Here is a 13,014-nt window from a genome sequence, read left to right as displayed (position 1 = left end):
TGAAATAATGAAACATTTCATGTAATAACCCTTTACGAATGAAATTCTAATGATCAAATATTTTCCTGTATACCTTTTATTAAAATCATAAACAATATGCAATTGTAGACTGTTTGTAAAGAATGTGACATTTATTGTGAATCAGATGAAAAGTCATTGGAAGGTTTTAGCAGAAGGTATATGATCTTATTACTATTTGAGAAGTATCATTCTGGCAGCTATCTGGAGAATAGACTCTAGGGAGCAAGCCTAAAACTGGGAGCACTAGGTAGGGCAATGATGTAATATGCTCAAGTGACAGATTATAGTGGCTTGAATTAATTGTTGGGGACAGGGGGTCCTAAAGTCATATTTACTTTTTAATTTGCTTATTGTCTGTCTTTGAAATGTAAGTTTCATGAGGATAAGGACTTTTTGTTATTAATCAGTATATCCCTTGGTGCCTTAAAAATGTATGCAGTATATAGTAGGCTCTCAATAAATATTTGTTAATAAATGTAGTGACTTGGAACTTACTTTTATGTTACTGGTATGTATTGGTTTAAATGATTTTTATTTTTCATTTAAAGCATGAAACAGTTGATGGCTATAGAAGATATTTCACTCAAATTGTAGGGTATGTATCTAATATGGAAATAAATATTTTTATATTCTGTCAAATGTCAGAACTAATAATTTTCTCTTTGTGTTTTAATTTTTTTGACACGTTATATTGGTAATTGCTGTTTTTAGGTTCTTTGTGGTCGAAGATCACATACTACATGTGACCCAAGGATTAGTAACCAGGGCATATACTGACGAACTCTGGAACATGGCCCTCTCAAAGATAATTGCTGTCCTTAGAGCTCATTCAGTAAGTCAGACAGTTTGTGTTACTAAACTTTCAATTTAGTTACTCTAAGAACTTCTGAGATGTATATCGTCAGAGGAAAACTGTATTTCCATCGTTCTGCATATTTCTGGTAACTGCAAAGATTTGGAAATAGTAACGTCAGGCTTTTGTTTGGTAATATTGGCTGTGATTTTATAACTGACTGGAGCTTCCCAAGACACGTTTAGTCCAGCATTATAGAAAATGAAGAATTAATCTGGTCTCATTAGTCTCAACTGACCTCTTCATTAGGTTAGTGAAAAACCCCATGAATAAAGGGTTTTTAATTATCATTCCAAATTCTTTGCTTCCAAAATAAGCTCCATTAAAACTCAGTAGAACTTGTTCGCCCATGTTCATAATTTGTTTGCAGTAGTACAAGTATGGATTTCTTTAAAATATGCAATGCCAAAATTTGAACTCATTTGAATAATGAACCTTTATGTAATGAGAGACTTTTTTAAAGAATGAAAGGAAAATGATCAAGTATTTGTGGAATACTTGATCCACAATATGCCTCTTGTGGAAATAATAAATATGTTAGTGTTATAGAGATAGCCGAAATTAATGATTGCTCAGTGTAGACTTAAGACAATTTTAGTAGTTTGCCTTCAGTAACATTTCTTCATACTTAAAACTTTGTAATCTTTATAATTTTATTATTGAGAGTAGAGATTAAAAATTAAAGGAGGATTATTATCTTATGTTATATTTAGATTATAAATATACTACATTTTTATTTACCGGGAGTGTAGATTCTTTATACATTATTTATCCGGTGAACTAATTCTCCTAACATATTAATAAATAATAATAAATTTATCATGGTTTATATTCAGATGAGTTCTGAATATGTAAATTTATAGTATGCTTCCTATTAATTCCGTGACATTAAATATGAAGTAATAATATGTTAAATGTAGCATATTACACTCAAAGTCTTATTAAATACTATTAAGGGACAGAGCAAATTTTGCTATTCCTTTGAAATTAATTATTTTGGTGAATTACGAAGAAAATGTTTAAGTTGTGCCCTGGCTGGTGTAGCTCAGTGGATTGAGCGCGGGCCTGCGAACCAGACAATTGCGGTTCGATTCCCAGTCAGGGCACATGCCTGGGTTGCAGGCTGGTTCCCTGCAGGCCAGTTCCCAGCAGGGGACACACAAAAGGCAACCATACATTGATGTTTCTCTCCCTCTCTCCTTCCCTTCCCCTCTAAAGATAAATAAATAAAATCTTTAAAAAAAAAAAAGAAAATGTTTAAGTTGTTTTTCTTATATTGGAAGAAATCTGTGTCTCTTATAAGAGAATAAATAAGTAATTGAAAACTAAAAACATGTAGTCTCTATATAAACCATTTTTTCAGTTTAAAATAACTAGTAGAAATATATATATGCTATTTTTGCTCTATATGTATCCTTTAGATGCTATTTATATGCTATCATTTATAATAGCATATTTTTATGCTATTATATGCATCATTGCCTTAACCAAAGTTTAGTGTGTGGAAATTTTAGGAAAAATTTTTTTATTTTAATACAGACATTTTGGATATATTATTTTATGATCTTTTGCTTAGAATTTTATTAAATAGAGAAAGCCAGCTGTGGATCTAAATAGTAACCAAGGTTTAAAGTTTATTGTAAGTCTGAGGGATTACAGGAAAACATTTCAGGTTTTATTTCTTAGTTTTTAACTTAATGACTGGTTTTTGTCTGTTTGTTTCCACTCCTACATCACCCTGTCCATTCCTCCCCACCTCCACCCCCACCCCACCCCACCCCTAGTCTTATTGTACTGATCCTGATCTTGTTTTGGAGCTGAAGAATCTCATCGTAATATTTGCAGATACTTTGCAGGTGAGTGGTACTCTAACATTCAGTTCGTGGCTACTTTAAGTACTTAAAGATATATAAAATGATAGACTGCGCTCACTTAATTTATTGTGGATTAGTGGTAGTAAATTAGTAGTAACCAAATGTTTACTCATATATATATGTATCAGTATCCCTCTATTACCCAGTATTTTTCACACCACTTCCTTTCTGACCGTGAAGCTTGGACAGAGTTCATGGAATATTACCATCTTTTTGAGTATCTGTCACTCAGAATAGATACAGTATTTTTGTAGTTAAAAAAATGGTGCAGTGGAAAGAGCTCTGAACTAGAAATTAGAAGATACAAGCTCTGCCTTAGAACAGTGATCATGGGCCTGGGAGTCACCCAGACCCTGAGTTTATGTTCTCCCTCTGCTATTGGCTAATTGTATGTCTACAAGTTTTCCAAACTTTAGATCCTCATTTGTGGAAATAAATTTATTACTAGTTTTCAGAATTGTTTTGAGTTTTAAATGTGATAATAATTAGGAAAACATATAGCTTGAAAGTTGTATTTTCTCAGTTACTTCCTAACTACAGATGTACTATGACTATGAGCAAATCTCTTTACTTCTTTGAGACTTGTTTTTTGGTTTTTTTTTTTTACAAAAATAAGATTAAAACTAAGTTATCTGAAAACTTACTGTCTTTATGATTTTCAGTATCAGATTTTTAAGCTTGTCCCTCTTCCTTTGTCACAGATAATACAGAATTGATTGCAGGTTGTTTTCATGCTTAAATTTATGGGATTTTTAAGGTGGAAATAATGTTTTATGAAATACAGAGCAGCATTTTCCAAAGTGTGGTAATAGATGTTACTTATTTTTTTATTATATTTTACTGATTATGCTATTACAGTTGTCCCAATTTTTCCCCCTTTGCCCCCTTCCCCCCAGGACCCCCAAATCCCTTAGGCAATCCCCACACCATTCATTGTTCATGTCCATGGGTCATGCGTATGTTTTTTGGCTACTCCATTTCCTACACTGTACTTCTATCCCCGTGGCTATTCTTTAACTACCTATTTATACTTCTTAATCCCCTCAATTTTAACCCACTCTCTCACATCCCCCTCACATCTAGCAACTGTCAAAATGCTCACTGTATGCATGATTTAGTCTCTGTTCTTCTTGTTTGCTTAGTTTGTTTTTAAGATTCAATTGTTGATAGAGATGTATTTATTGCTATTCTATGGTTCATAGTTTTAATCTTCTTTTTCTTAAATAAGTCTCTTTAACATTTCATAAAGTAATGGTTTGGCGATGATGAACTTTAGTTTTCTCTTATCTGTGAAGCTCTTTATCTGTCACTGGATTCTAAATGATACCTTTGCTGAATAGAGCAATCTTGGCTGTAGTTCCCTTCTTTTCATGACTTTGAATACTTCTCTCCAGCTCCTTGTTGCCTGCAAGGTTTCTTTGGAGATATCAGCTGACAGTCTTATGGGAACTCCCCTGTAGGTAACTAATTGCTTTTCTCTTGCTGATTTTAAGATTCTCTCTTTATCTTTAACCTTTGGCATTTTAATTATGATGTGTCTTGGACTGGGCTTCTTTGTGTCCATCTTGTTTGGGACCCTATACGCTTCTTGGACTTGCATGTGTTTTTCCTTCACCAAATTAGGGAAGATTTCTTTTATTATTATTTCGAATAGATTTCCCATTTCTTGCTCTCTCTCTTCTCCTTTAGGCACACCTATGATGTGAATGTTGGAACACCTGAAATTGTACCAGAGGCTGCTTACACTATCCTCATATTTTAAAATTCTTTTTTATTCTTGTTCTGATTGGTTGTTGTTCACTTTCTTATGTTCCATAACATTGATTTGATTCTCAGTTTCATCCACTCTACTGTTGTTTCCCTGTAAATTGTTCTTTATTTTAATCAGCATACCCTTCATTTCTGACTGAATTGCTTTTTATGCTGTTGAGGTCCTCACTAAGTTCCTTTAGACTCATTATAAACCAGTGTTTTGAACTCTGCATCTGATAGATTACTTATCTCCATTTTGTTTAGTTCTTTTGCTGGAGTTTTGATCTGTTCTTTCATTTGGGCCATGTTTCTTTGTTTCCTCATTTTGGCAGCCTCCCTGTGTTTGTTTCTATGTATTAGGTAGAGCATCTTTGACTCCGTGTCTTGATAGTGTGGCCTAATGTAGTAGGTGTCCTGTAGGGTCCAGTGGTACAGCCTCCCCTATCACCCAGGCTGAGTACTTGATGTGTGCCCTTTGTGTGAGCTGAGTACAACTTCCTCTTATAGTTCAACCTTGTATGCTGGTGGCAGGTCACTGGGAGGGATTTACCCAGTCCAGTCAGCTGCAAAGATTGTCTGTGACCACTGATCACCAACTGCCACCATCAATGGAGGATCTGCTGTGCAGGGCAGTGTGGTGGTGCTCCGCTGTGGTCTTCAGTTGTCCAGGCCCTAGGGTTTCCTGGGTGGTGCAGGCCCTGGTCAGCCCCGACCTGTGTTTTGCCTGGGGCCACCCTGCCTGAGCTATAAAGCAATCTGTGTCGGCTGCTACTTGTGCTGAGCTTTGAGAATCCCAGGCAAAAGCCATGGTGTGAACCTAGGCTGGCTGCTTCTAATGCTGGGCCTGGGGCCACTTAGCAAGCAATAGGGAAGCTGGTGGCTCACTGAGGCCAACTGTTGCTTATTTGAGAGGATTTGGGAAGTTGGGAAGCATGAACCAAGACCAGCTATTCATATGAAAAAGCTGCTGTTACCAGCTATGATTTGGGTGGCATGGTGCCTCAGAGGATCTCCAGGGCAGGGTAAACAGTGTTAGCCAGGTTGATGGAGCCTCAGATATGACACCTGCCTGCTGGCTTTGTGGCTCTGTGTGAGGAGAGTTTAGAAAAGGGCCAGTGGCCTCTGCCTGCCTTTCCGTCTAGGAGAAAGATGTCCCCCAGTTCTCTCCTAATGCCAGAAATTTCAGTTCCTCCCTGTGTGCCACTCGTGCCTTTCAAGCTGCTACCCCAGTGCTGAAGCTCAGAGGGAGTGATTCTGAGTAAGTCCTTGTGTGAGTTCTTTAAGGGGAGCTGCTTGGGACTCCAGAAGTTTCTTCCACTGATTCAGTCCTTGCTGGTTTTGCAGCCAGAAGTTATGGAAACTTACCTTCCTGGCACTGGCACTCTGGGATGGGAGGCCTGTTGTGGGGCCGGGACTCCTTGCTATGGAGTTGTATATAGTTTAGCATGTGTAAACTATAGGTAGAGATATGATATGGTAAGGATGAGACTAGTTGAGCAACTTGATGGTGTTAGAAGCTGTAGAATATGGGTTTGAGCAAAGAAGGGCAAATAGTGATACTGAAACTGGTAAGGTAGATTGACCCAGGTTGTGGTAGATCTTGTGGGACTTTAGTGAGCCTTCTGTAGTTTTTAACCATTGCTCTTTTAAATGATAATTTGGAGGGTCTAGTCAATAGATTGAGTTGAAAGAGACAGGTGGTTGGAATTTCAGAGATATGAAAGAAATATCTGATATTAAAGAATTGAAATATGAAATAAAGCAGTGGCACTGGGAATATTTCTGGAAGAAAGATAGTAAATGATGGCGAAGAATGATAAATTTGAAAGGTTTGTGAAAGGTAAAATTGAAAGAATTTGGTGACTGATTAGGTGGTTCTACGAGGGGGCATTTAGATGATTTAAAAATTTTTTTCCTGATAAACTGTATTGATGATAGGACTATTAACAGAGATAGGAAATAAGAAAAACACTTGATTTAGTTAGAAAGAGAGGAGATAAGTTAACTCTAATGTGCGTGCTGGCAGAAGGACTAGAGATGTATAACAGGTGTTAGAATTGAATTACTGGAATTTACAGAGGTATGGCTGGAGATACAGATTCAGGACAATAGAGAGAACATGGTGTTTGAAGTTAAAGACTTGAGAGGGCCCTTGAAAATTAGAAGAAAAGATTGAAAGATTGAGATAGGAGAAAAAAGAAAGCAGGATTATTTACAGATTAAAGGAGAACAAGGAGAGAGAGTGGTGTTATAGAGTTACAAAAAAGAGAGTTATGGTAGAGTGAGAGATCATTGAGTTTTATATTTGGGAGATAGTCTGTATTGTTGAGAGCAGTTTCAGTAAAGGAATAGGGCCTGGAGTTTGGTTGTTTTAGGGTTTGAGTATGAAAGGAGTAACAAGAGAGTCAGCTGGAAGGGCACAGAAAATTGAGGGAGGACTTTTTTTCTTTTGTTGTTCTTGGTTTAAAGATGGAAGGCAATTTAGCATATTTATTGAGCCTAGAGAAAGGAACTATGGGAGTTAAAGACACAGTGGAATGAATAGGCAGGTCCTGGAATGGTTCTTAACAGGGTGAGATAAGATGTAAACCTTGACAGCTCTGCAAGGTGAGTGAAAATGTTTGGTCCTGATATGGGTAAGATTTCAGTGAATTTGGAGTTGGAAAGACAGTTTTGGAGAGTGTATGTTTAATTAAAAGATGTAAATTTTTTCTATACAAGAAAGTCAATCTTAAATTGAAGATGCAAAAGGAAGCCAGCATGTTTTAGACAGAATATATTTCCTTTTATTCTTGAATTCTATTTAGATAACATTTCTGAAGACACAATTATGTAGATCATTAATTTTGAACCTTCTCACCAGTTCTGACTTCTGATCCTTTTAAAGGCTAACAAAAAAATCCAGAGTGATTGGAGAGAGAAAAAATGGAAAATTATTCGAGCTTCATAAAACTTTCTAGACACTTTTTTAAATGTGTTTTTCATAAGATTTTTAAAAAAGATTTTATGTATTCATTTTTAGAGAGAGGGGAAGAGAAGGAGAAAGAGAAGGAGAGAAATATCAGTGTGTGGTTGCCTCTAGTACGCCCCATACTGGGGACCTGGCCATACATGTGCCCTGACTGGGAATTGAACTGGCGACCCTTTGGTTTGCAGCCCACACTCAATCCACTGAGCTACACCAGCCAGGGTGTCTAGACACTTTCTTACCCAATGCAAATTAGTAGAAAGTCAAAGGATTTTTTTCATACCGTTGGAATGGCATATAATGCAGTATGTGATATAGTTAGTTCACTTTCAAACAGTTCTCCAGTATTACCAATATTTTAAAAGTGAGTATTTTTATTTATTTGGTTTGTTTATCTGCCTTTTTTTATGTGTGTGTTTTAGGGTTATGGTTTTCCAGTGAACCGACTTTTTGACCTTTTATTTGAAATAAGAGATCAATACAATGAAACACTGCTTAAGAAATGGGCTGCTGTTTTCAGGTTAGTCTAAGCCATCGTGCCTTAATGTGGTGAAAAAGTTGGTCAGATGCTAAAGTAATTGATTTTGTATTTAGCAATAAAAAATGCTTATAATTTTTATTGTGGTAAAATATGTATAACATAAAATTTACCATTTTAACCTTTTAAGAATGTACAGTTTAGTGACACTAAGTACATTTAAGTTGTAACCATCACCACTATCCTTCTCCAGAACTTTTGCATCTGAAATTCTATTCCAATTAAACAATAACTCCCCATTCTCTTCTTCTAGCCCCTGGAAATCACCATTCTACTTTGAATCCATGAAGTTGACTACTCTGGGTACTTCATATAAGTGGGAGCATACATATTTAAATACATATTTGTATTTTTTGTGTCTGGATCATATCACTCCACATGAAGTCTTTAAGGTTTATTTGTTTTGTAGCATGTGTCAGAATTTCATTTTTTAAAGGATGAATAATATTCTATTATATGTACATACCACATTTTATTTATTGTTGATATATCTATGTTGATATTTGAGTTGTTTCCACCTTTTGGCTATTGTGAATACTGATGCTATAAACATTAGTATACAAATATTTGTCTGAGTCCCTGTTTTCAATTCTTTTGGGTATATACCCAGAAGTGGAATTGCTAGATTATATGTAAATATATGTTTAATATTTTGAGGAATTGCCATATTGTTTTTTACAGTGACTGCATCACTGATAAATAATTTTTAAATGCACTACTTTTAGTTCTAATCTCTGTAGTTTGTTTTCCCAGTAAATGATTAGGTAAAAGGCTATAAGTATTGAAACATATTTAATATTAGAAATGTACAGCTTTTAAATTTTGTTTGGAAAAATGCAATATTTTACAAATACCATAATTAAATTAAGGTCTTAAAGCATCTAATTAGGACAATTACTTTTGCTTTACTCAATTCCCTGTAGGGCATAGACAAAGAGTTTTAATATCTGTGCAATTTTCTATTGCCATGAAAAGAAAAATCTGCTTCCTTTTCAAATTCTAGAAAGTTTTTCTCCCTCCTTTCCTCTGTCCCTCCTTCCCTGCCTTCTTTCCTTCCTTCCTTTCAAGAAAAAGTCAATCTTGAGATCTTAGATTTAGGTCATCCGTAATATGATAATGTGACAATAATATTTGATGAGATTGAAATAGAAAATATGTTAAGTGATTTAACACCAGCTTGGCATTTACCCCATCAATTTTTGAAACTGTGGAGGGCTGACCTTCTGAATATTGTGACAGAAGTCTTTCTTTTTAAGATACCTAAGTGATTCACAAGGTGATATACCTCTATTAAAACCAACTAAATAAATCCTTATTTAAGCTTTTTGTATTAACATTTCTTAGGAGCGATATTATTGGGATGTTGTCCCAAATGGATATTGACAGTCTTGATGAATCATGTATAAGTATCAACAATTTTTGACATTTAGTATTTTAGAAATCAATGTGCTTTTTAATGGGGTAGTAATCTATAATATATATGCTATGATATAATGTGATGATACAATAGCTGTGTGTGTAACCTTTATATATATAAAATCTTTACTTACAAAGTTGACATTATTAACTTGCCCTCTTCAGAAGAGTGTTTATTTACATTTTCACATTGTTGACAGATTTCTATTGAGTCAGCTATTCTCTCTTATCTATCGAAAGTCTTCTAGCAGTGAGATTGCTCCCCCAATAGGGGAGAAACTATGAGGTACTGTTTTGTCTCTGGGAGAGATAAGATTAACATCATCCATTGTAATCGTTGGGAGAACAAATGATAGCATGCGAATTGTGGTATAAAATTCCCAAAGACATTTGACTTCTTTCATTGTCCTTCTAGATCATTGTTTTGCTTAGATTGTAAGAAGTAGCAGAATTTAATGTCTTCTTATCCCTTACCTGTTTCTTCAAAGATTTTATAAGTAGTGAATTGACAGCCTGACAGTTAAATGGGTAAAAAGTAAAAGTTATCATCAGTACTAAGTGATTAAAACTTGTCTACTTTCATGATGGAATTTATAATCTGACTACTGTCATAGTTTATCTGTGTGTAGTTTTCTCCAACTATATTGTGAGCACCATGTTTTATTTATATTCCTGATTGCCTAGCCCAAGTATAGTGCTTTGCAGTGTAAGGACTGAGTAAGTGTTTATAGAATTTAGTTCAGTAAATACATCACTTTCAAGACTACATTAACATTTTTAGAATATGAATATACCATTCATTAAATTATCTCTCCTTGTATATTAAGTGATTCCTGGCATTTGTATAAAGTGAGTAGTTTATGGTCTTTTAGTAGTTTCTTTCCCTGCAACTTGCCTTTTAACTCTTTACTCTAAACAATATTTAGAAGGAATAGAGTAAATTGAAGCCTCTCACTGTATTTTTGGTGAACAGAGCCTTATTTTAACTAACTTGTGTACACCATGATTTAAAAACCTGTGCCTTTATTTCCAGCCTCTCCTTAAGACCCCAGACCCATTTATCAATTAGACATCAATTATCCACTACTCAAACCATGTCCTTCTCTTGTATTCCTTATCTAAGCAAATGTCTCTGATGAGATGAGGTTTATGAGGTCTGTCTAGAAAAAGTCCAGTCATTGTTAATATGAGAACAGTTTGCACAACATTAATGTAACCTGGCAGCCAAGGAGTGACTGGGATGCACATGGGTGAACAGTGACAACTTCACTGCACTAGTCAGTGGGGGTGGTAGATGCCACTGAGAGAGCATGTGTACTGTGTGGCCATCACAGTCAAAATGACTGAGTGAGTCAAGCAACAAATCTGCATCAGATTTTGCTTTAAGCTTAAACATTCCTCTGTGGAAACTGTTAGAATAATTTAGAAGGCTGCAGCTATGGGCAACTGGTGATTGGCAGCTTCATCACGACGATGTGCCCACCAATGCATCATGTCTCTTCCAGAGTTTTCTGGTGAAACATCAAATCACCCAGGTGAATCAAATCCCCTACAGCTCAGATTTGGCAACCTGCAACTTCTGGCTTTTCCCAAAACTAAAATCACCTTTGAAAGGGAAGAGATTTCAGACCATTGTTAAGATTCAGGAAAATAAAACAAGGCAGCTGATGGCAATTGGGAGAACTGTGTGGGGTCCCAAGGTGCCCACTTTGAATGGGACTGAGGTGTCATTGTCCTCTGTATAATGTTTCTTTTATCTTGTATCTTCTTCAACAAAGGTCTCTAATTTTCATATTGTGTGGCTGGATACTCTGTAGACAGACTTTGTACAGCATTTGTCCATTTGTCTTGTCGAGAAAATGCAGATTTGTCAGGGTTCTACTTTCCCTTATAATTCAAATTTAGTTTTAAAATCCTATCTATTATATTTCTTAAAAACTGTTGTTTCTGCCACTTTCTTTTTGCCCCTACTAGTACAGCTTTCATTCAAATCCCCATCACCTATTTAGATTATTCTTCAGTCTTTCTAAATGGCCCGTATTCATAAGTGTCCCTTTCCCAGTTTATCTTCCACATTCTTCTGCCTTAAACTTATTAATTGTATTCGACTGCCTACAGTATAAATTTTGCATGCCTCAGGTTGTCCACCTTTCCAGCCTCATTTTACGCCATATGCCTGATATATACTACACTTCAGTGAAACTTGTCTACCTGTGATTTTACACCTCCCACTACGTTCATAGTTATTTACACCTTATGGCTTTGCATGTTATGTTTCATTTTTCTGAAATGCTGTTCTTGCATAATCTCATTAGAATTTTTTCTTTTCATCTTCAAAGACTTCATGAAGTCCATAGCTTCAGGTAAAACTTTCATTAGATGTCCCCACCCACTCTGATAATGTTGTTAATCACTCCTTCCTTTGTCCTATTTCTGAACCTTGCACTTCTTTTATTTCTGTGTATAACATATCATTATAAACATTATAAATGTGTTTGAATAGCTCTCCTATTAGATTTGAAAACAGATCTTGCTTTTATTTTCATGAGGTAGGAAGTTTCCATCACAGTTAGCCCACAGCTTTGCATATAAGCGGTGCTCAATAAATATTAATTAAACTAAAGTATTGATTGAAAGGAAGTTGGTGATTGGACAGCAGGTATAATTAGGACAGGCTGGATTATGCTACAGAAATAAAAATGACTTAAATCTCTATGGATACCGTAATGAGTCTAATAGTCCTAGTCCAGGCTGTTTGCATTTGTGATTCTTTCTCAACATGTGATTTCCCCTGTACCATGGGAAGGAGGGTCACGCAGGTAGCTCATAAGTGCTTTAGATTTGAAGATACATATCTCTTCCATTTATAGCCCAATGGCCAAAACTGGTCATATGGCTCTGCCTGTTTGCAAGGGGGGGGGCCATGATATTTGGCACTTAGATATTTGGTGAGTAGTATATTGCTCTGCCTTACTAATCATAAAAGGTCCTTTGCTGATGACATTATGAGAGACTAAACAATAGAAGGCATCATTTCATTTTCAAGGAGCTTATCTAGTTGGGAAGAAAGAAGAGACAAGACGTGCAACTTGAGAATTGTTTTTTTTAAGAAATGCAGCTGGAATACCCCCTTTCAGGGCTTTGATTTTTGTTATACATGATGGATAATGAGTTCATTTAGGGTATATTCTCTTCAGAGTTGAGCTAGACCAGAAAACTAAACTAAAGTACTGAGAGGATGTGAAAGAAACAGTGGAAGAATAGAGTGCACATGAATTTTGAGGGACAAGATTTATTTGGTCCCGAGTTTTAGAATTCTGGATGATCTTCCAGTACTTTCCTACTTGGATCTTTAGCTGACAAATTGAAATGCTTTGGTAGTAGTTGGGATTTTAAAAAAAATTTCCAATAGCACTCTAAGGGTATGTTTTCTAATGTTAAATTTTTAATTCTCTCTTCTTTTTTAACAGGGACATTTTTGAAGAAGATAATTATAGCCCCATCCCTGTTGTTAATGAGGAAGAATATAAAGCAGTCATCAGTAAATTTCCCTTTCAAGATCCAGACCTTGAAAAGGTACAAGCCAGTTTTT

General features: G+C 35.6%; 1 protein-coding gene across 4 annotated transcripts in view; it reads left to right on the top strand.

Annotated features, from left to right (window-relative positions):
• EXOC6 (exocyst complex component 6) overlaps positions 1 to 13,014 on the top strand; it is a 164,983-nt gene that overhangs the window by 59,799 nt on the left and 92,170 nt on the right. For all 4 annotated transcript variants that reach the window (XM_037156602.2, XM_037156601.2, XM_037156604.2 and 1 more), the window contains 5 exons: positions 570 to 616; positions 733 to 853; positions 2,659 to 2,730; positions 7,891 to 7,988; positions 12,893 to 12,998. In XM_037156602.2, coding sequence (XP_037012497.2) covers positions 570 to 616; positions 733 to 853; positions 2,659 to 2,730; positions 7,891 to 7,988; positions 12,893 to 12,998 — 444 coding nt within the window. The remainder of the gene's footprint in view (positions 1 to 569; positions 617 to 732; positions 854 to 2,658; positions 2,731 to 7,890; positions 7,989 to 12,892; positions 12,999 to 13,014) is intronic.

This window comes from Artibeus jamaicensis, unplaced genomic scaffold (genome assembly GCF_021234435.1).
Source record: "Artibeus jamaicensis isolate MK-2021 breed Jamaican fruit bat unplaced genomic scaffold, CSHL_Jam_final contig_332, whole genome shotgun sequence".
Taxonomy (NCBI): Eukaryota; Metazoa; Chordata; class Mammalia; order Chiroptera; family Phyllostomidae; genus Artibeus; species Artibeus jamaicensis.
Note: the sequence above shows the minus strand (reverse complement) of the source record. Positions and strands in the feature narration are given on the sequence as shown.